The 24,441-nt window shown below is 42.9% G+C and overlaps 1 protein-coding gene across 4 annotated transcripts in view; it reads right to left on the reverse strand.

Moving 5' to 3' along the window:
• Graf (GTPase regulator associated with FAK) overlaps nt 1-24,441 on the reverse strand; it is an 88,107-nt gene that overhangs the window by 14,087 nt on the left and 49,579 nt on the right. For all 4 annotated transcript variants that reach the window (XM_041774969.2, XM_041774970.2, XM_041774968.2 and 1 more), the window contains 2 exons: nt 12,717-13,047; nt 12,548-12,653 (listed from right to left, as the gene is read on the reverse strand). In XM_041774969.2, the coding sequence (XP_041630903.1) occupies nt 12,548-12,653; nt 12,717-13,047 (437 nt within the window). The remainder of the gene's footprint in view (nt 1-12,547; nt 12,654-12,716; nt 13,048-24,441) is intronic.

The following is a 24,441-nucleotide window of genomic DNA, read 5'->3' on the forward strand; positions in this document are numbered from 1 at the left end:
CGTACTCTTTGTTCTCCATATATATATTCAATTAGAATAAACTTGTGTATAATTCTTAAACGGCTTAAGTGTACTTATTTAATCTGGTTACTCATGCATCCAACAAGTTATGGGCCCAGGACGCGTAGTATCGAAAACAGAAAAATAATTATAAGTGCGAAAGGAAAGAAACGAGAAACGCTGTGAAAAATGACTGGTACATACATGCGCATCGAACCGCTAAACGCGGAGAACTACGACATATTGAAATTGAAAATGTGTGCCATACTTGTGAAGAATGATTTATGGCCATATGTGAGCGGTACGAAATAGTGTCCCACTAATAAAAGTGATCTCGCAGAAAGGACCATTAAAGACGAGAAAAGTCGAGCAGATATACTTTTGTCGATAAGTACATCCGAGTTAGGTTTGATCGAGGATTGCACCACATTGAGAGATTTTTGGTTGAAATAGCAAACCACATGTCAATCAAAAGGGCCAGTGCAAAAGGCCACCTTGTTTAAACGTATAGTCGCGAATGAGTGAGGGCGACGACGCCCATCTCCACATCAACGGTTTTTTCGATGCAGTGAAGAAATTGAAAGAGATCGGAGTGACAATTGGAGATGATTTGAAACATTAAGGGTGCGATCGAGACATGGGACGACTTGCCAAGTCCAGAAGTGCGTCGTGTAAAAATATTGGCGGAATGGGAGGCACGAAAAACGAAAAGTGACCGCGAGGATCTATTGGGTTCCCAGCCACGAAGGCATAGACGGTAACGAGACCGCAGGCAAACTTGCAAAGGGAGGCGTCGGACTAGCGAGTGAAAGAGCAGAAAACGTCCCTGTCTTCCTAAGAACTAACTGAGCGTTTCGAAAATAAACGCGCGTTGGTGAACAGCCAACTGAAGAAATTACTAAACATACAATCCATCGAACGCGAATCCTCGGCAGCCTTGAAGGAGCTGCAGAATACAATTCAAAATTGCCTCACATTCCTAACTCTGTCCGGCCTTCCTACGGATAATTGGGATTGTCTATTGGTTTATTTGTGTTCCTCGAAGCTTCCAAAGCTAACGCTCTCCTTATGGGAGCTATCCCTACCAAATAAAACCGAAATTCCGACGTGGCTAGAACTTGATTCGTTCCTTACTGAGCGCCACAGATCTCTGTAAACCATCGATTCTCTCCAGCCTCCTACGATACGCCTCAGTCCGTCCAAACCGACAAAATCCATCGTGGCACCGCGAGTACTAAAATCCTTTAGTACGCGGATTGTTCCCATATCCAAAAGATGCGATTTGTGTTCTGCAGAGAACCATCCAGTGCGTTTGTGTCCACGCTTCCTTCAGATGACGATAGCCGATCGATCATATTACATCCAGAAAAAGCAGTTGTGCTTAAATTGCTTTGCAAGCGGTCATCCACTCCGTAATTGAACAAGCGCCCACAGCTGTCTTACTTGTCACGGTCGGCATCACACATTGTTGCATCCAAGCAACACTTCATCCAGTGTTTCGAATCCTCGTGATGACGCACCACAAATTCTTGCACCCATCCAAAGGATTTCTTCGTTCTCCACACGAGTGACCCTTTCTGCCGATTCCAATTACTGGGTTCCGTACGACCACAGCAAGAGCAGACGTTCCCGAGGTATTTTATCCTACCAATGCCGAGTCTGCCAAGGGAACCATCCTCTTCGGAAATGTCAACGGTTTCTTGTTCGCGCCAGATAGGCGTTTAATTTCGGGAGGCAGTGTGATCTCGTACGCTCTCCTTTTCTCTCCCTCTTCCTCCGGACTTCCAGTCCTAGAGCTTCTAATCCGCTCTCCGTAGCTTTAGTTTTTGTTCTTTGTATTCAGTACCAATTTACCTTCTGCAATAAACATATCGACGCGTGTCGCGTAACACCCGAAAAGTTATACGTGTTATTATTTATCAGAGTGCATTTCAACTTAAAGCCGCCCCCCTCCAACAGCACCAAAAACTTTTGAAAAGTATATTTCGATTGTTGGTTTTGCGATTTTTGACTACGTGTTTTAGCGGCCTGAGTTATATTAAATATTTCAAGTATAAAATTTTATATATTTATTGTTTAATACGATTAAAAAAAAAAAAGAAGGATGATAACTTCTGCGAAGTTTGTATACCCAGTCGGACTTTCACCCAAGAAAAATGTTCGAATTAAGCGCTTTATTCAAAGTACCAATCTGGTAACCCAATCTGGGAACCGTTTGGCCAATCTAATATCATTGTAACTGGCCACACTTTTGATTTCCGGCGTTCGCGGCGAAGTATCTAGAAAAGAGCAGTCGATCTTGCGCGTACTCTTTGTTCTCCATATATATATTCAATTAGAATAAACTTTTGTATAATTCTTAAACGGCTTAAGTGTACTTATTTAATCTGGTTACTCATGCATCCAACAAGTTATGGGCCCAGGACGCGTAGTATCGAAAACAGAAAAATAATTATAAGTGCGAAAGGAAAGAAACGAGAGACGCTGTGAAAAATGACTGGTACATACATGCGCATCGAACCGCTAAACGCGGAGAACTACGACATATTGAAATTGAAAATGTGTGCCATACTTGTGAAGAATGATTTATGGCCATATGTGAGCGGTACGAAATAGTGTCCCACTAATAAAAGTGATCTCGCAGAAAGGACCATTAAAGACGAGAAAAGTCGAGCAGATATACTTTTGTCGATAAGTACATCCGAGTTAGGTTTGATCGAGGATTGCACCACATTGAGAGATTTTTGGTTGAAATAGCAAACCACATGTCAATCAAAAGGGCCAGTGCGAAAGGCCACCTTGTTTAAACGTATAGTCGCGTGAGTGAGGGCGACGACGCCCATCTCCACATCAACGGTTTTTTCGATGCAGTGAAGAAATTGAAAGAGATCGGAGTGACAATTGGAGATGATTTGAAACATTAAGGGTGCGATCGAGACATGGGACGACTTGCCAAGTCCAGAAGTGCGTCGTGTAAAAATATTGGCGGAATGGGAGGCACGAAAAACGAAAAGTGACCGCGAGGATCTATTGGGTTCCCAGCCACGAAGGCATAGACGGTAACGAGACCGCAGACAAACTTGCAAAGGGAGGCGTCGGACTAGCGAGTGAAAGAGCAGAAAACGTCCCTGTCTTCCTAAGAACGCTCCAAAGTGAGCTAGCGAGACGGGCTGACGCAAGCGCAAAAAGCAGGTGGAGGAGTAATTCCACAACCTGCAAAATATCAAAAATCCTGTGCAAAGAGCGCAACGAGAAACTCACCTTGGAGCATCAAATTTGCAAATGTCCGGCCCTAACGAGGGCAAGGATAAGATACCTAGGCACTCTGGTTCTGGCATCGCAAGAAGATGGTTCCAGGTAAGGTTTTTAATTTTTTTTACCTAATTTTATTTTTATTTTTTATTTTAAAGGCTCAATATCTTAAGAATATTGTGTCCAAGTTTTACATCGATCATATGAGAATTGACGAAGTTATGCAGAGTTGAACGAAGGTCGTCTGGTGTAAAATCTATGAGAATCACAAAGTTTAAAGCGCTCTCCTGAAAAATGCCATTTTGGAAATCGGTGTACACGATAACTCAAAATCTACTGAACCAATCGGTTTGAAATTTGGAACATAACTTCTTTAGGTAATTTTTCAGGTACTCACGTCGAGCTTTTTTTAATTTTTAATTTTATTATATTTTTTATTTAACTTGTTCGGAGCAGACCGCCGGCACCTAGTCACGCGCGCACAGGCGTACCGCTGCACCTGCAGCGCTCTTATGGTTTCTATTTGCTACTCTTTTCTTATCTCGCTAAAGCTGTCGCGTTATCTATCAGCAAAACTACATTTGTTATCCCATAAACATGTATATATATTGAAGCCAAGCTTTTTACATACTCAGTCTGCAGCTCCGATGAAACAAACACATTAAACACGGCTTATATTAAAATACCTATCGTGCGTTTTTTATTATAAACTAAAGGGTGGCAAATTCGTTGTCTTCCCCACAAACATTTTGGTGACCCCGACGTGATCTTTATCGGAGTCTGCATTTCGGTTTCGTAATTGTTTAATAAAAACGCTTGTTTGCTGTCGTTTGCGGGCATGCGGTCACAAACACACGAACATACATATGTACATACAGTGCGCTGCCGGCCGTTTGATTTTTTGTACATTTCGCGGTGTGAAAAATCAAAACTGTGTTGTGCAAATAATTCGACATAAAAGTGAATCGAATTTAATTGTTGTTAAATTCGCATAGTGCATATACATATACATATATATGTACATATAGCCACCGCCATACATACATGCATTCGTTCGCATATATCCGCTGTTGCTAAGCAGGCAATTTACCGGCAAAAACAACAACAACAAGTTTAAGGTTCCGTTGCATTTCGGCGACGCTTGTAACCTCTACATTTTCGCGGTAGAAAGCATAGGGTGTTTCGTGCCTCTGACGCGGTCAGACATTTTAATTTATTTTATTTTATTTTTTTTGTGATCGAATAAAAAATATGTCTGATACGGAAAATTCGGTTCGGGCACCAAATGAATCCCCAAGTGACGTGGACTTCTACCGAGCCAAAGCCGACTCTATTTTGAGGCAAATAAACTCGATGAAATTTTATTTAAATGGTGATTCGGTCAATCAGTTTGATGAAGCTGATTTACTCGCGCGAATGGATTGGATCAACTCCTTAAGGGGTTATATACAGTTGTGATGATAAAAAAAAATCGGCCTTATTTGCATATTCTTCAAGTATATACTGATGAGAATACTCTCACCAAAATTCATAACGATCGGAGCATTAGAACCGAAGTTGTAGCTATTTATAGCGCACGACCTGCACGTCGGCCGGAACAAACTTGAAACTTTAAACGCGATTATCTCAGAATCGCTATTTTTCGAAGTTACCTTTGCGGTGGACACGATTAGTAAAAAACTATTAATCCGATCAACACCAAATTTTGACCACTTATTTAATTTCACAATAGCTAGTCCTCTAACGAAGAATTTTTAATTTTTTTTTTAAACTTTTTTTTAGAGCATAAAAATCGAAAATCTTATACCTTGAAAAAGTAAATTTTTTGTTAAAACCGTCGCCATTTTTTTTTTTATCAAAATTTTTACAAGTCCATGGTCTAGAGGACTAGGCAATACAATATACTAACGAAATTTTTTTGAATTTTTGATTTCGGATGAACCGTTCTCGGGATATGATGTCCACCGCAAGTCAACATCGAAAAAAAGACGATCTTGGAATTCGGCCATAACATTTTTAATATTTAATATTTTTTATGAAAAAATTTTATAAAGTACCCAGAAACATGTACTAAACAACGTCGGCAAAACATTTTTAATAAATATTTTTTATGATGTAAAAAAAAAATCGACAAAATTGCATTTTTATGAGCGGTACAACTGTATATAACCCCTTAAACGAGGCATTTGATGCTGCGCAGACATCGTTGGAGCGACTGGATTTTACGGAGATCTCGAGTGACCACCGGATTGAATTTTCCGGAGTTTTTATGGATGTAAAGGCGAAGCTAAGCCGAGGCTTAGCTGCTTATCGCAAGTCGCAATTGCCAGCTTCAACCGCTGCCAATTCAACATCCATTGAAAAGCCTCGTTTGCCAAATCTGGAAATTGCTCGTTTTCATGGATCCTATGCTGAGTGGCCGGATTTTCTGGCGACGTTCCGGGCGGTCATCGGAAATGATGATGAGCTAAGTGATATTGAGAAATTACAATATTTGCGGTCGAGTTTAGGCGGCGTGGCTCTGGAGACCATACGCTCGCTCGAACCCTCAAATGCCAATTATCATAAGGCTATGATTTTGCTGATAAATCGATTTGATAACAAGGTTTTACATTTTGAGGCACACGTACAGGCAATATTCGGTTTAAAGGGTGTCGAGAAGGGATCGTCAAAGGGTCTTCGGGAGCTCAGTGATTGCATGAATTCACATTTGCGAGCGATTCGAACCCTGGCCACTACGCATCAGATTTTGGATGGGCTTCTGATACACATCGTCACTCGAAAGCTGGACCAGAGGACGCGGGAAAAATGGGAAGAGGATTTGTCAATCACCGAGCTGTCTACCTGGGATGCGAGGAGTCGTTTTTGGAGAAGAGGTGCAGGATGATGGAAAACTTGGATCAAGCCTTGGTAACGCAAACACCAGGCCAGCAGGTGGGAAAAGGCATGCACAAATTTAACCCAAATACACTTATTGCTTCTGCCACTAACTCAAGTCAGCCCATTTGTTTATTTTGCGATGCAAGGGATCACTATTTGCCAAAGTGTTCTCGATTTTTAAATTTGAGTCCGAATCTTCGGTATCGAGAAGCAAAGAAGTTGCACCTTTGCTTGAACTGTTTGCGCAAGGGGCATAGTTTGCAGCAATGCAAGTCGACTCACTGCAGATATTGCCGCATGAAGCACCATTCATTGTTACACATGAACCATGACCCATCCGCATCATCCATCTCATTTGCATCTCCATCAATCTCTCATCAATCAATCGATCCATCCTCGAGCTCTCAGCCATTGCCATCCACTTCATCATCAGCATTAGTGTCATGTGCTCAACCATCACCTCATCCTGATCATCACATATCAAGCCCTCCACCCAAAGCCTCAAATATTATGCCGATCGATTACGTGTTGCTTCCGACTGCAATTATTTACTTGAGAAATAGAATTGGAGCATTTATGCCTTGCCGAGCAATTTTAGATTCTGCCTCTCAGCTAAACTTCATAACCTCTCGCTTAGCTAGTCAACTTAATTTGAAGCATAAAAAATCGCAAACCTCGATTTCTGGGATAGGAGAATCTTCCATGATTTCTGATAACACAGTCGATATTGTTGCGCAATCTCGGGATGCCAGCTATCGTGCGTCATTCGCTGCTGTTGTGACGCACAGTATCACGGATTATCAGCCCCACTTCAATATTAATGCAACAGCATGGAGAATTCCGCAGAACATTTCGCTCGCTGATCCGTATTTCAATCAATCGCAACGAATTGACCTTTTGCTTGGCGCTGGTTTGTTTTTCGAAATAATTTCCATGGGAAAAATTCATTTGGACAGGACTTTGCCTACTCTTCAGAACACCAAACTTGGTTGGATAGTCTCTGGAGGGATATCGAGTATGCCAAATCACAAATCGGTTTTAGCAGCCATAGTCAAGGACCCTGATTATCATCCTGATGACACACTCGCCGCCATAGTAAAGCGATTTTGGGAAATTGAGGACTTCACTTCGTCAAAGCCTTCATTATTGCCGGAAGATTTGAGATCAGGAGTTTGGAAGCCAAACTAGATAGAAACCCAGCCCTGAAAGCTCAGTATTCAGCATTTTTGAGGGAGTATATCGATTTAGGCCACATGTCGCTTGTTAAAAAGGAACCATCGGTGCCACAATTCTTTTTGCCTCACCATTGCGTGCATAAGCAGGAGAGCACGAGCACGAAGCTTCGTGTCGTGTTTGATGGATCTGCCAAAACGACTTCTGGTAGCTCTCTTAACGATTTACTTCTTGCAGGCCCAACTATTCAGCAGAAAATCTTTAACATACTGCTTCGCTTTCGATTTTTTAAAGTTGCCCTTTGTGGAGATATCTGCAAGATGTACCGTTGCGTGCGTGTTTCGCATCCGGATGACTTTTTGCAGTGTATCGTTTGGCGAGAGAACCCCACGGATGAGTTGAGTGTTTTTAAATTAAACACGATAACTTATGGAACTAAGCCTGCTGCCTTCTTGGCTATAAGAGCCATGCATCAACTCTCTTACGATGAGGAGGAATCATTTCCTATTGGAGCAAGAATTGTTCGTAGAGATTTCTATGTGGATGACTTAATCTCTGGTGGGGACTCAGTTGAGGAGGTGAGAGAAATTCGTCGTCAGGTGAAGGAACTACTGTCGCGAGGCCACTTTCCAATCCGCAAATGGTTTTCGAATGAGTCAGCAGCCCTGGAAGGAGTGTCTGACTGCGACAAGGAGCAGCTAATCAAATTTCATGATGGATCGGATATCGCCAAGGCATTGGGACTAGTCTGGGATCCATTTTCTGATGAACTCCTATTTAATTTTTCTCAACTGCCAACCAATCAACGACCCACCAAGCGGGTTGCATTGTCAACAATAGCCAAATTCTACGATCCGCTTGGTCTAATAACTCCAATTGTCACAAGGTCCAAAATCTTTCTGCAATCTCTATGGAGTGCGAACGTGGATTGGGATGACGCACTGCCAGAGCCCATTCTTTCGTCATGGGGGGAGTTGACCTCACAGTTAGCGGTCGTACAGAACTTAAAATTTCCACGATTTGTACTACAGCCAAGGGCTTCCGTTGAGTTGCATGGATTCTGCGATGCTAGCATATCAGCTTATGGAGCGTGTTTATACTTGCGATCAGAGACCAATGGAGAATTGAAAGTCCATCTGCTCTGTGCCAAGTCGAGAGTAGCTCCATTGAAGGCCTTAACAATTCCAAGTTTAGAGCTTTCTGCAGCGCTTTTATTGGCTGAGCTTGATTGCGCCTTTCATTGTTGGTCGGACTCGTCTATTGTGTTAGCGTGGATTCGGCAACCTCCGAGGGAGTTTAACGTTTTCGTATCGAACAGGATCGCGAAAATTCAGGAGATGACGAAAGAAATGACTTGGCATCACGTTCCTACAGCCTTAAACCCAGCGGACGTCGTATCGCGAGGATGTACCCCGAGAGAATTGTTGGAGCATTCCCTTTGGGCTAATGGGCCTCCATTCCTTCTGCAAAGTTCGTCGAATTGGCCGTCCCTGCTGGATGTAGTAAAGGATCTTCCAGAGCGCCGTTCTGCGACTCTAATTGGGACCGTTTGCATGGATAGTTCTTCAAACTGCAAATACCTGAACTCTTTCGACAAGTTGCAGCGAGTATTTCCATACATTTATCGGTTCATTTCAAATTGCAGAGCCAAATGTGCGCCGTTAAAAGGTCGTCTTTCGGTGGAGGAGATCAACTCTGGAACTATACTTCTTTTTGAGGAGCATCCAACAGGTTAACTTGGCGAAGGAGTATGGATTTCTTAGCCAGGGCAAGTCTTGTCCCCAGAAAAGCAAGCTGATTTCGCTTAGGCCTATAATCGGATCCGACGGGTTACTTCGAGTTGGTGGAAGACTTCAGAACGCAAACTTGGGCTACGATACGATGCATCCGATACTGTTGCCCAAGGATCATCCAGTCACCAAGGCAATCATCGTTTATTTTCATGGAAAATATTTGCATGCAGGATCGCAGGCGTTGCTGGCTGCATTACGGCAAAGGTTCTGGCCGATTGGAGGCCGCAAGTTCGTCGCCAGCGTCATCAACAAATGCGTCCGATGTTTCCGAATGAAGCCTGTGACTTGGGAGCACGTCATGGGTAGCCGGCAAATCGAGTGCAGCCTAATCCAGCCTTTCATACAACAGGTGTGGACTATTGTGGGCCATTCTATCACAAAGCAGAGACCAGAAATAAGGCACCCCACAAGTGCTACATCGCTGTTTTTGTCTGCTTTTCCACGAAGGCCGCTCATTTGGAAGTGGTTCAGGATCTCACGACGGATTCTTTCATCGCAGCGCTGAGGAGATTCATCAGCCTTCGAGGCAGTCCGCGTACCATTTGGAGTGACAATGCTACGAACTCTGTCGGTGCAAAGAGCGAGCTTGCCGAGCTGAAGGAGCTTTTTTTGAGCGAGCAACACACGGCATCGATATCTTCGGCCTGTTTAGCTGATGGGATCGATTGGAAGTTCATCCCTCCGCGTGCCCCGCACTTCGGTGGTTTATGGGAGGCCGCTGTGAAGTCGGCCAAATATCACTTCTACCGAGTCGTCGGTGCATCCGTCTTAGCCATCGATGAACTAAGAACTCTTGCCTATGAGATTTCTGCCATCCTTAACTCCCGTCCACTCTGTCCAATTTCAGAAAATGCTGAGAGCACCTCAAGCTAACGCCTGCGCATTTCCTGAAGGGTTCCAGCTTCACAAAATTTCCTGAGCCTGACATCACTCATCTTCGCGAAGGCCGCCTCAGCAGATGGCAACGGGTGACCCAGATGCAACAACACTTCTGGAAAAAATGGAGCAGCGAATATTTGTCCCTTCTTCAAGAAAGGAGCAAGTGGCGCGTCGAAACGTTCAACATCAAGGTTGGAAGCATAGTGGTGCTGAAGGATGACAGCATTCCCCCATTGAAATGGCAGCTTGGGTGCATCGAGGAAGTTATACCCGGCGGGGACGGCGTCATCAGAGTAGCTATGGTCCGTACCGCTACGGGTCTTATCAAGAGAGCCGTCGCCAAACTAGCCGCTCTGCTCATCGACTCCGAAATGGTTGGAACCGTACCTCTTCCAACGGGGGGAGTATGTTCGGAGCAGACCGCCGGCACCTAGTCACGCGCGCACAGGCGTACCGCTGCACCTGCAGCGCTCTTATGGTTTCTCTTTGCTACTCTTTTCTTATCTCGCTAAAGCTGTCGCGTTATCTATCAGCAAAACTACATTTGTTATCCCATAAACATGTATATATATTGAAGCCAAACTTTTTACATACTCAGTCTGCAGCTCCGATGAAACAAACACATTAAACACGGCTTATATTAAAATACCTATCGTGCGTTTTTTATTATGAACTAAAGGGTGGCAAATTCGTTGTCTTCCCCACAAACATAACTAATTTACTTAATTTTTTAGTCAAAAATCGGGGTTTCCAATTTTTATAAAAAATCGGGAAAAAATTTTAAAAATAAAAACGCTTCGTGAATACCTCGGGACACTTATCCTTTACCGAATGAGGATGATTCTGTGGACAGTTAGGATGTACATCGCAAACCAACTTTTTTTGGAGGCGACCCAGGAGATTTCCTATAACTCCTATACCTCTAAATATTTCTCAATTCAAAATTGATCAAAAATTGTTCAAATGTTGTGCTATTAAATGGTATTTATTTCATTAAGCTAACTTTCGTCCTTTCGCCACAACATTTTTTTGAAAAGTGGGCATTTTTGCACCGAATTAACCTGAAATACCTAATACAATAAACATTATTAATAGGTTTCCATTTTTCTGTATGACATATTCGCCCGATTTTCATAAAATTAAAACCGAAATTCTGAAAGAAAAAAGCTCATATCTCCGAGTAGATGAAAAAAAGGTTATAATTTAGTTTCCCGATCGCTTCTATGATAGCTTAAGATATAGTAGTCCGATTTTCATAAAATAAAACGAGAATTCTCAAATAATATATAATGACCATGTCTCAAACAAGATGAAAATATGTTGAAAAGCAGCCAAGTTAGACATTTTTTAAATTGTTGATCATTTGTATGCCAGCTATATGATATAGTCGTCCGATCCGGCCCGATCCGACATATGTATATAGCAGTGAGAGTATTCAGAAGATTATATGCTAAGTTTCATTCACATAGCTTTAAAACTAAGGGACAAGTTTGCGTAGAAACGGACAGAAGGACATGGCTAGCCATGTCGACTCGGCTTTTAATGTTGATGGAAAATGTATCCTTCAATGCGTTGCAAACTTCTGACTGAAATTATAATACCCTGCAAGGCTATAAAAACATAAAACGTATTGAAGTTACAGCACTTCAAAAGTACCTAAGAACCGTATTTTGTGCCCTTTTAAGTTGAATTATTTTGGTTTAAGTTCAGCGTATAATAAAATATAGGAAAAGTATATTAAGGTTCTTGGTTCAAAAAAACTATCCGCCTGTTTAAGGGGGTTTCCTGAATTAGGAGGCAAAAAAAAATCGATTTTTTTTTTTATTGCTTAAATCGATAGATAAACTATCTAAGAATATACCACAAAAATTTCAGAAGCCAATTCGAAGTATTTTCGAAGATACAGAGATGAAAGCAAAGGAGCGCCGGGTAGGTTTGCAGGCGCTTGGCGAACTTTGAGGCCCGTTTTCTGACTTTTCATTTTTACGATTCTTTCGAATTGGCGGGAAAGATAACAAAAAAACTTATTGACCGATTGAAACGAATAAAGGCTTATTCTCTTTAGAATTAGTTGAACTAAAACGGTTGTTGAAAACCGCTTTTTATATTTTTTACAGCATGTTAAAGTCAATATTGCATTTTTCGGGATAAAATATTGACTTTAACATGCTGTAAAAAATATAAAAAACGCGGTTTTCAACAACCGTTTTAGTTCATTTAGAAGAAAATTTAATTCTATCTATCCTAATTCAGGAAACCCCCCTGAATAAAGGCCGAGCACGCAAAAGCCAGTTTACCATTTATTGCTCTTACAAATACCTCAAAAAATCCTTATTTGCATGTACTTTCTCAGGTTTCCTTGTGATTGTAATTTAAGCGGTTGTTTTGCCACAATATATGAGTCGGAATTAAAATTGTACGTATTGTATGTGTGCAATGGTTTTTATTTTCGTAGATAAATTGCCCAGGAAATCTACTCACTGGTATCTCCGAACTTTTTAAAGTCTTAAAGAAAGTTTGCTTATGAATATATATACACGTGTCTAACAAATATACATGATTGTACTCACTCAGTTAAATGACAAATAACTATGTCCAGCATTTCGAAATTGGGTTTTGGCAATTTGTAGACTAACTTATGTACTTCATTTACGCGTTGATTCAGGGTTTCCAGTTCTACAAATTTATGTTAAATATCCATTAGCATGTAAACAATTTTATTAAGTATTTAATGCTTACTAGCTGATTCGATGAAATCACCATGGTAATGATACGTCATTAATGGTTCGTTTAAATTCCGCAGATACATTTTGAGGGCGCTGGCAATAGTGTTACTTTCCATTAAATCGCGGTACTTATCGTCAGTGAAAACATCTTCGGTTTCTTTTCGATTTATACCTAAAGTTAATAACTTGCTAATTTTTGTTCCAACACCACTTTTTCGATAAATTCCTTCATCTTCCAGTCCACGGCTTTCTAATACTTGTATACAGCGCCGAACAAATATAAATCCAGGCTCGTCTAATTGATATGCTTCGGTGACTTTAATTTTTCCTGGAGCTAGATATGTCTATGAAAAGAAAATAAGTTATGTTAAATAAGTTACATTTGCAGAGCGTGTTATAATATTAGCTAAAGCTACACGACGCAGCGGAAGAGATATTTCCGTCCACGACCAGTTGAGTCATTCGAAATACTTAACTACTTGCTTATATTATTTAGCTTACAGAAATCACTTAAATCGGTACAGAAATGAGTCTAACCCCAAGCAAATTTACGCGTTCGTCAATTTAAGACGAAAATTTAAACAATTTCTTTCTCAACACGGTGTCCGCTTCTATCGAGCCTCATATGGTGAATTTATTCCCAAAATTTGTCTCATCAATTAGTCATCGTATCCATACTCAGTTCAAACCCAAATTGCGGTAGATCTTGTAGATATGTTTTGAGAAATTGTACGAGTGTGTTATCTATACCACTGTCACCTCTTTTTTGTTAGATATCCCTTAAAAATTCATTTTTTTCCGAAGCTTGAAATTCTTTATCATTTTTCTTTATAGGGGTAAGCAAAATGTAGTGTGATTCCCAAAGTTATTTTAACTTTTAATTACTGCTTAGCTTTAGCAATAATGTAGCTCAATAGCTCACTCCCACTCCCGCTCAAGGACCCACCTCCTTGCAGTATGGCTTTATCTAAGGCAAATCAACGTCTACAAACCTTTCCTTCCTTTTGTGCATTTTCTAGAAACGCGTTCAAAAATAACACGTAGACTGACGTTGCTTCACAGATATCAGCAAAGGCCGTTGATTAGGTGAACCATCAGTAACTAATTAATAAACCTATACAGTTGGGTTTCCCGTCACGTCGACTATTAAACTGAACTCAAAAGTTGCATTCACGGTTTTGCTCTCGAACCTTGTTTCGGTGACTTCTGTTTATTTTGTTTATTTTGCATTAAAAACCACCGGGGTCCAACTTTAATTGTTAAAATACAATTCTTTAACTTTGCCGTTTAGCTACGAGAGTGCATGTGCATGTATCTTTCAGTGTTTAATTAAGGGGGTCTTCTCATTGGGCAACTTTTTTTTTCGATTTTTTTTTTTGCATTTATTTATAGCTTGGGATGTTGTGTATATGTCCCCAAAAGGATTTTTAGAAATTCGAAATACTTCAGAAAATACAGCCTTTTTTGTGAAGCAAGGTCTTCGCAAAATGAGCTTTTTCAAACTTCAAACGCGTTTATCTCGAAACCAGGTTTTTCGAACTGGATGCCATGATATCTCCAGTTCAACTGAACCGATTTTCATGAAACAAAGTGGAATCGACGCAGAATTGTCACCATTCTCGGGTGACGGAACAGATTTAAAAAAAATGTTTTTTCATATTTTTTTTACACTAAACTACAACAAAAAAGCACGAAATCGAAATTTTTTTTGAATGGCCGCCATTTTGTTTGAAAAAATTAAAAAAAAAACTGTTCCGTCACCCGATAATTACATCTATTCTGATTATAACCCCGTTTTTTTTATTTCGGACGCTCTGGAGACCCTGAATCGTGGCCGCCAGGACGACACCTTTTTTTTTCCACCACCAAGTCTCATTACTCTTTGAATAACCCTCGTATCGAGGCAAAAATAATTTTTTTTTACTTTGAAAATTTTTTAATACAATAAATAAAAAAAGTTTTCAATTATTCTTTGCGTTTTCAAATAAAAATTTTTTTTAAAAGGGTCAAAAAAACGATTTTTGAATGAGAAGACCCCCTTAATATATATTTTAAAAACACTTTTAGTTTTTGCGTTTTCTTGTCCCCCTTTTATGCTGTCCCATTTAGTTTTCAACATTGCGTATAAGCGGTTCTAAGCACTTAAGCGGTTCTAAGCTCTTGTTTTTTCTGCTCTCCCACGCCTACTCTCCCGCTCTCTCAGGTCCGAGAACGCGGTGCCGATGTTGCCGCTATTAGAGAGCCGTACAGGGTAGGCCCTGGCCCATACTGTGCGGTGGACAGCTCTGGCAAAGCTGCCCTGTGGTTATGCGGTAACGCACCTAAGCGAATGGCTGACGTTTGCTCAGAAAGAGTCTTTGTGCGTGCCAAGATGGCAGGCTGGTGGATTTATAGTATCTACCTGTCACCGAGCATGTCACTCGCGGAATTTGGGGACGCCGTGGATCGGCTCGCCACAGACGCGACGGGCCACATTCCGTCACTTATAGCCGGCGACTTTAACGCTTGGGCGGTGGACTGGGGCAGCTCCCTCACCAATGCCAGAGGTAGGACCCTCCTCGAGGCCTGGGGTGCAGCCCACCTTCAGCAGAGCCGGGGCGAAAAGTTACGGAAAGTGCGTTAGAGAAGGAACATTTCCTAGGAGATGGAAGGTTTAGAGGCTGGTCCTGCTTCCGAAACCAGAAAAGTCGCCAGAAGACCCATCCGCCTACAGACCAATCTGCCTGATTGATGGGGCTGGCAAGGTGTTGGAGCAACTGATGCGGACGAGGCTTGAGAAGGCCATTGCCATTGCAGTTTGGGGGCATGCACTAGCGACCTCGGCTTATAGTCACGGACTGTGCTCGGCCCATCGCCCCGCGGCACTACGTATCTGCAGCGCCTTTAGGACGGTGTCCGATCAGGCCGCGTTTGTCCTAGCCGGGACTTCGCCGCTGGACCTGCTAGCAACATAGAGTGCCAGTATCCACGGCCAGACCAATGGTAGAACGCTGACACCTTGTGACAAACAGGTGTTACGCTTCGCCACGAAAGACGAAACTTCGGCAGCGGAGCAAACGCGGTGGGAGTCAGCGTCCAAGGGAAGATGGATATCGTCTGATTTTCCAGTTGGATTGCTGGCTAAAGCGGAAGCACGGTTAACTTCCACCTGACCCAGATTCTCAGCGGTCACGGCTGTTTTCGGAGCTATTTGCGGAGATTCGGCCACGAGGAGTATGACACCCGCACGTACTGTCAAGGACATTTGGAGAAGACGGCAGAACACACTGTCTTTAATTGTGTGAGATTTGCCGGTGAGCGAGAAACACTGGGGGCCAGGCTGAGCAACACCATCTCAGTGGAAAACTAGGTTCCGCTGATGTTGATGTCCGAAACGAACTGCCAGGCCGTGTCGGACTTCGCAGAGAAAACAATGACGAAGCTTCGAGCAGAGGAGCGACGCAGGTACCTTGAGGCATCATAGGTCGGGATCAGCGTCCGCGCGAAGCATTGCGCTTACACACCGTTTGTGTCTGTGTGACCCAACCCTTCTATCCCCCCCTTTTTTGTACTTATTCTTCAAAAAACGAATTTTAAAAAACAAATAAAATTAAAAAACCGGTGTCACGGCAGTGCCAAAAAACTAAATACCTCCCTCCTACCTACTTTCCTATCAGAATACTAGAGCCTTACGCAGCAAGCTCTCGAAGTTGTATTCCGATAGTTTTTTATTTGCATCCCAGGAGATTGCGACGTGCCGTTGACTCCAGCCTTATATCCTGGTTCAAATTTACGATCTCACAGGTATTGAATTTATCTGCGTAAAACTATAATTTCCATGTAGTTTTATCTGTATAACCTGTTCTTACGTTCCTCCATCTGCTGAAGAGCCTATTTATTGGAAACACCTTTCGGCAATTCAGGCCGTTTCCAACATGCTTTCAGATAGAGACCAACTAGTAACTCTAGGAGACTTCAATGTACCTTGATCTCATTGGTCATCAGATGGTACGTCTAATGTCCTCCAAACTGCGGCACGGCATGACCTCATAGATGGCTTGACATTTCTTTCTCTTAAGTTAACCATGTCTTAAATTTTTTAAATCGCTTAATAGATCTAACGAATCGTCTCCGATCCTGTAGGTGTAAACTTAACAAGAGTTAAACCATTGACGCTTCCTAAAGACCCCTACCATCCTACTTTCGAAGTGACCATCGATTTGGGGACTAACATAACGTAACGTAACGAACAAATCTGATCGCTTAGCCAATAAAGTTTGCTGCTTTCGTATAGAAAACTTTCAAAGGCTAGATATCTTAATTTCCGAATTTATTTGGTCTGATCTTTACATCGACGCATTTTCGCGAAAGTATCGTATGTCGCTTTTTTTCGAAATTGAGATTTTAATGCAAAATTGTTAGGCACCTAATGTCTCACTACCCTGTGAAATATTATAACTGAAACCCCTATAGTTCCGATAAAAATTAAGTTTCAATTTTGTCTTTTCTATAGTGCTTCCTAAGAGATTAAAGCACAAAAAAGCTTCTCCTGTAAAATTGGATTTATCGACATACGATACTTTCGCGAAAATGCGTCGACATGTGTACATGATACATGTTTACATGTGTCCGCCGTGGATATTTTTTGCAGTGCTATGAATTCGTTCATTTTGTCGTGTGTTCCATTAACATATTTGTCGGCTGACACGCCTAAAAAATATTAAGTCTAGGCTTTATATTAAGTATAAATGTACTGGTTCTAGTACTGCTCTTTCTAGTTATGTTAGCGCTCGGTAGAACTTTAACGAGCTCAAGGCGCAGTGTTACAAACATTATTTAACTGGCTGTAGGGTTCAGGGTTCAGATCACGCAGGGCCGGAAACTGTTTTATAACTTTGTTAACACTTAACGTAAACCAAATTAATATCCTTCATCGTTTTCATTTAACAACACTACAGCAAACTCTGATCAGGCCATCATCGATCTCTTTGCTGTGTATTTTAAAACTAACTTAAATCAGACTTACTCTTTTGATATGCTCAAGTCGAACCTAATCTTCAGTCCAATTTTAAACAAAAGCTTTCTTAGTTTGGATCTTCATTGTGTAAAACCAGTTTATTCACCGGGTCCCGATGGAATACCAGCCTGCGTGCTCAGGTATTGTGCAAGGGCTCTGTGCAACCTCCTTCTTAAATTGTTTACCTTATCTTTAGAAACCTCAGAGTTCCCCCCTATTTGGAAGGAATCATTTATTGGATATAACATCTAATTCACCATCTCTTATATGTTATGTTAACCATAAGAGTCAGTGAGGTGACCAAACGACACTTGATCGTGACCCTCATTGACATAAGCGATGAAGCCGGCAAAGTGACCGAGGCGCAGTGGAAGATGGTGCATGCGCGGCTCGTTGAGTCATTGTACGCACGGATGGAGGATGATCCCGAAGCTCCCATGCCCACCTTCGATGGCGCTGATTGGCCAAATGGAGTCAAAATCCTAAAGTGCATGGATGACCCGACGAGAAAGTGGCTGACGCAAGCGGTCTGCCAGTTGGAGGCGCTGTGGGAGGGAGCCAAGCTAGAAGTGGTGGACCGGGAGCTACTAGTAACTCCAAAAGCGAAGGTACTCTTACCCATCCAAGAAGACCGGGCGTCAGAATCCGGATATTCAGGCAATGCCATCGTCGGACTAAAGTCCACAAATTACAATTTGCTCCATCCACCAATAGAATAGAACCGCCGTACTTGATCGGATGGGTCTACATGCTAACATTGTCTCACTACAGCTCTGATGACCTGATCGTGGTGATGCCATAGAGCGGAAAAAAGCGCCTTTTGGTAGCTTACTGCTACATGGTACACGACAGGACGGCACCACCAGAAGAACTCATGACCCTGGTAGAAGCCAGCCCGAAGGACCAGCAACTGCTCGTGGGTGCAGACGCCAACGCGCACCACTGCGTTTGCGGGAGCCCCGACATAAACGACAGAGGTAAGTCACTCTTAGACTTTATACTCTCAAGCAACCTAAGTATAGCAAACGTGGGGGAAGAACACACCTTTTGTAGGTCCCACCTTCTCAGACGTGCTAGATCTTACTCCGGTATCGGAGAGTTCTTGAGAGACCATCCTTCTCAGATCATAAGTACAATAGGTTCCAATACGCATTCGAACACTCTCCAAAACAATCAGTCTTCAGGAACCCCCGGAATACTAACTGGGGAAAGTTCAAGGAGATTATCGCGACACGGCTCGCGACCTTTTCGGGTATAGTAAAGTCCGCGGAAGATATAGAAAAGTCCCTAGAGACCCTCTCCAAAGAACTGCTAGATGCGTACCACGCATCATGCCTATATCGGACACAAGAAAGAGGACCAGGCCATCCTGGTGGACCTTTTTCAACTACGAAAAAAACTCAAAGAATTCTTCAAAATCGCCAAACAGGCGAAAGATGATATCATCAATGAGGAATACAAAGACCTACTTAGGGACTACAAGAAGGAAATACGCAAGGCGCAGAGAAACTTATGGAGAAACTTCTGCTCCAATATATAGACTGCCCCAGAAACAGCTTGACTCCGGAAGCTTCTATCGAAGCAGCCAACCATACAGAGTCAGCTCAAACGCGACGACGGACAGTGGACTGAGGGCAGCGAAGAGGCCCTAACAGCACTAATGCACGCGCATTTCCCAGGATGCACTGAGGTAACCGATGCAAATAAGCACCAGGACCTAGCAACTGGAGTAGAGCATCTCCCAAAAGATCTGATATCCTCTAGTAGAATCCACTGGGCTATAGACTCCTTTCCGAGGATAAAAGCACCAGAACTAGATGGAATATTCCCAGCCATGCTGCAGGCGACCAAGAAAGTGATCACCCCATGGCTCTACGCAATATATACAGCTTGTTTAAGCACGGGCTATATCCCTATCCAAAGGAGGACCTCTCGGATTGTCTTCCTGCCCAAAGCAGGAAAGTGCAGCCACGTGAGCCCCAAGGATTACAAACCGATAAGCCTCACCTCATTCCTACTTTAAACGCTGGAAAAGCTGTTGGACCTATACATCAGGAACGATGTAGGGAGACAACTGTCGACCAACCAGCACGCCTACACGAAGGGGAAATCAGTGGAGATGGCACTACATTCGTTGGTAGCCACTAGGTAGGTAGGACTCAATATCAATGCGGCTTAGACGGACCTTATTCTCTTCACCAAGAGATACAAGGTGTCGCAATGGATCCCCCCAAAAACCAGGCTGACCCCGAAAACACAAGTCAAATACCTCGGTATTGTACTTGACAGCAAGCTGACGTGGAAGGTCAATGTAGTAGAGAGGGTAAAAAAGGCCACCATAGTGCTTTATGCATCCAAGAAGATGCTTAGCAGCACATGGGGCCTCTCACCCGTTCTAATGGATTGGGTCTACATATCGGTGGTGCGTCCGACTCTGCTGTATGGAGTCTTAGTGTGGTGGCAAGCCATGGAGAAGAAAAGTATAATAAGCTTATGGAGAGAACCCAGCGTCAGGCACTGCTCTGCATATCAGGGGCGCTGAGGTCAACCCCCACCAAAGCACTCGAAACCATAATCGGTATATATCCCCTAGATATCCAAGCGCAACTAACGGCAAGAAAGGCGGCACAACGTCTGGTTGCATCAGGAAACTGGTCGCTACAAGGTTTCGGGCACAGTTCAATTGGTCGAGACATGAGGAGTACATCTGACTACATGATACCCAGAACGTGCCCGGATGTAAACATAACAGTATTCATGGGACCAAAATGACTGGAAGTCAGCCCAGGACCATGCTCAATACCTCAATATATACACCGACGGCTCCAAGATGGAAGGAGAAGTTGGAGCGGGCATATACTATTCAGACCCTGAAATGAGGCTGTCGTATAAGCTACCAAACTACTGCAGTATATTCCAGGCGGAAGTATTCGCCATCAGGAAAGCAGCAGAGTTGGCGCAGAGCATAAACCGTTCACATGAGGCGGTCAATTTGTTCGTAGACAGTCAAGCGGCAATAAGATCCATGCAATCATCAGCGGTCAGTTCCAAAAATGTACTGGCAAGCAGGGAGTCACTAGATAGCCTAAGCACGACTAAGTCAGTGAGGATCTACTGGGTTCCCAGCCACCAAGGCATAGACGGTAACGAAACCGCTGACGAACTTGGAAAGGAAAGCGTCGGACTGGCGTGTGAAAGAACAGAAAACGTCCCTATCTCCCTAAGAACGCTCCAAAGCGAGCTAGAGAGACGGGCTGACGCAAGCGCAAAAAGCAGGTGGAGGAGTAATTCCGCAACCTGCAGAATATCAAAAATCATGTGCAAAGAGCACAACGAGAAACTGACCTACTACGCGCTGCATCTTCCGCGAAGGACTGCAGAAGGTTAGCGGGTATTCTAACAGGTCACTGCCTGTCTGCTGCACATGCAGTCAAGCTGGGTATTACCGACAACGCCAAATGCCGGAAATGTGATGAATCCGAGGCAATCGAAACCTTGGAGCATCATTTGCAAATGTCCGGCCCTAACGAGGGCAAGAATGAGATACCTAGGCTCTCCAGTTCTGGCATCGCTAGAAGATGCCTCCAGGAGAAAGCCAGGCGAACTCCTTGCCTTTGCGAAAAACACCTTGATATTCAAGGATCTCGAAACCCGCATAAATAGTATGTAGGTCCATCCAGGAACTTTCCCGAATAACTAAGGACCATATTCGCCTATGCGTGGCCCCACGCCGTCGGGCCGCCCGGGCCGTCCGGATAAATCTAACCTAAATTATTGCCAATATTAGTTTTAACTCTTTCTTTTTTATCTGAATGACATCGACTCCTCCACCTCCGCACTGGAAGAGGTACTTGTGACTGCAGCCAGAATCTCAACACCACAACAGACGGATGTGCAAAAAATCAAATTCAAAACGAACCAGCAAATTGAACAGCTTATCCAAGAAAAGAGGCGTCTGCGACGGGCGTGGCAAACCAATAGATCGCCATGCTCAAAGCAACGTCTAAATGAAGCCGCACGCAAACTAAGCCGGGCCCTGAAGCAAGATGCCGAAAAAGCACAATTAAGATATATTGAAAAACTCTCGCCAACCAGCACAAAGCATCCCTTATGGAGAGCTCACCCAAATTTAAGCTCACCGGATGAAACCATCACCCCGATAAGAAAGTCATCTGGTTGCTGGGCCTACGAGCATCGAGAATATTGCAGCGCGATATTTCTCGATGTTTCTCAAGCATTCGACCGCGTCTGGCTCAACGGCCTCATGCACAAAATAAAAACACTTTTGCCGGTATACACACACAAATTACTTGAGTCGTATCTCTACAACAGAGTCTTCGCAGTGAGGTGCAACGCAACAACATCCGGCACCTATTCAATCGAAGCTGGAGTCCCACAAGGAAGCGCACTTGGGCCTACCCTATTTGTTTTATACACAGCGGATATCCCCACAAGCGACCAGCTAACATTATCCACTTTCGCTGATGACACTGCGATCCTCTGCCGTTCCAGATGCCCAGTCCGTGCAACAGCCCAGCTCGCCAACCACCTCAAGGTAGTCGAGAAGTGGCTATCTGACTGGCGTATCAAAATAAATGAACAAAAGTGTAAGCACATAACGTTCACTCTCAACAGACAAACATGCTCCCCGCTCTACCTGAACAGCACACTGATCCCCGAAGTCAACGTGGTAACGTACCTGGGCGTCCACCTGGACAGACACCTAACATGGCGAAGACATATTGAATGCAAGAAACTTCATCTAAAACTAAAAGCCAGCAGCCTCCACTGGCTCATAAACTCCCGATCACCCCTGTGTCTGGACTACAAGGTCCTGCTCTACAACTCCACACTAAAGCCAATATGGACGTATGGCTCCCAGCTCTGGGGAACGCGTGCAGTACCAATCTAGACATCATACAGCGCGCCCAATCAAAAATCCTGAGAACTATCACTGGGGCACCATGGTATATTCGCAACGAACACATCCACAGGGATCTCGGCATTCTTGCAGTTAAGAACGAAATAGAAAAACAAAAAGCGTCCTACAAGGAAAAACTCTCCAGCCATCCAAATCCTTTAGCAAGGGACTTGATACGAGTTTCCAGAAGAAGCCGCCTACTACGTAACGACCATCCAACCCAGCCATAATTAGTCAGGGCCATTTACTCTGTACCAGTCTCATGACTGCTAGGTAGGTAGTATTGTAAGATTTGATACTTTTATTGTTAGTCTCATAAATGAGAAGATTTAATAAATAAAAGCAAAGCCCGTCAATAGTTTGACAACTTGAGTTTCGCGAGTATCAGCATGATTTATTTTTTAAAGGAAACTTAAAATGAATGGTGTTATTTAAATTAACATTGTAAATTATATACCGTTACCCACATTTATTTCTGTAATAGTCCCACTGTTTTTACAGTATTTTGTAAGTTTTGTAACTTGTCGCAGAAGCCTTGTTCAAGCGATTACATCACTGCAGACTGTAGTTTTTCGATTGTTTTCTCAATTTTGCAATGCATTAATTAAATGCTAATATATTAATAGCGATTGTTCTTATAATAAAGAAAAACTTATAGAACCAAATTAAATTAAACAAATTATACATATTAAAAGTGATAAATAGTTTTTTGGCTCTGTTTTCATTTCAGTTAAGGTATCAATTCTCATTCCCTACGCTGCTTGTTACATGTTTCAAATTGGCAGTAGCGAAATATATTTTTTATCTGCAACGTCACAAAAAAATTCTCGTTTTTGCTTTCTTTTCTGGGTTCTCGTTCGTGTCACAGTATCTGTTACCGATACTGATCCACCAGTTTGGGCGGTGAAGCCCAAAGCCCAGTCCAGAAGGACGACAGCTCAAGCTCAAGTTCAAAACCTCGAATGGGAGTCTAAGAAAGATTTGGCAGGGGAAGCGGCGGCAAGCACTATGCCAGGAGTCCGAATACGTTCGCACGTCACTCAAAATCTGGTGACCGTCACCACTCCAATTTACTTGCAGCTGAAACTAACACCGAAAGTGTTAGTGGTGGAAAGAAAAGTTTACGGTCTGGTAGGAGTTACCTAGTAGCAGTGTTATCACCAACGACCTGCCTGGACAATGGCGCAAGAACTTCTACAGCGAATCAAAGAACCGGCTTGCGCAAAACGCCTGTTCCCGCGTGGACCGATTTGATGTTTGGCTGTCAACTATAAGGTGGGAGCCCAGGGCAAACCGATCAACAACCAAAGGTGTTCCGAAAGATGCTGGCTCTTTGCGGCCCTGAACTGCATTTGCCTGCCCTTCATAAAGAACTACAATCTGGACGTGTTCTAAGTTTCGCAGGCCTTCCTCTTCTATTGGGACAAGATCGAACGGTGCAACTACTTCCTCACCAAAAAAAAAAAAAAAAAAATCTGAATGCCTAAAATCATAAGAATGAATATACGTCGATCATATTGGCTAGAGCTTTGGGTGGGCGTCAATAGTTTGACAACTTAAGTTTCGCGAGTATCAGCATGATTTATTTTTTAAAGGAAACTTAAAATGAATGGTGTTATTTAAATTAACATTGAAAATTATATATCGTTACCCACATTTATTTCTGTAATAGTCCCACTGTTTTTACAGTATTTTGTAAGTTTTGTAACTTGTCGCAGAAGCCTTGTTCAAGCGATTACATCACTGCAGACTGTAGTTTTTCGATTGTTTTCTCAATTTTGCAATGCATTAATTAAATGCTAATATATTAATAGCGATTGT

Source organism: Drosophila kikkawai, chromosome X, assembly GCF_030179895.1.
Source record: "Drosophila kikkawai strain 14028-0561.14 chromosome X, DkikHiC1v2, whole genome shotgun sequence".
NCBI lineage: Eukaryota > Metazoa > Arthropoda > Insecta > Diptera > Drosophilidae > Drosophila > Drosophila kikkawai.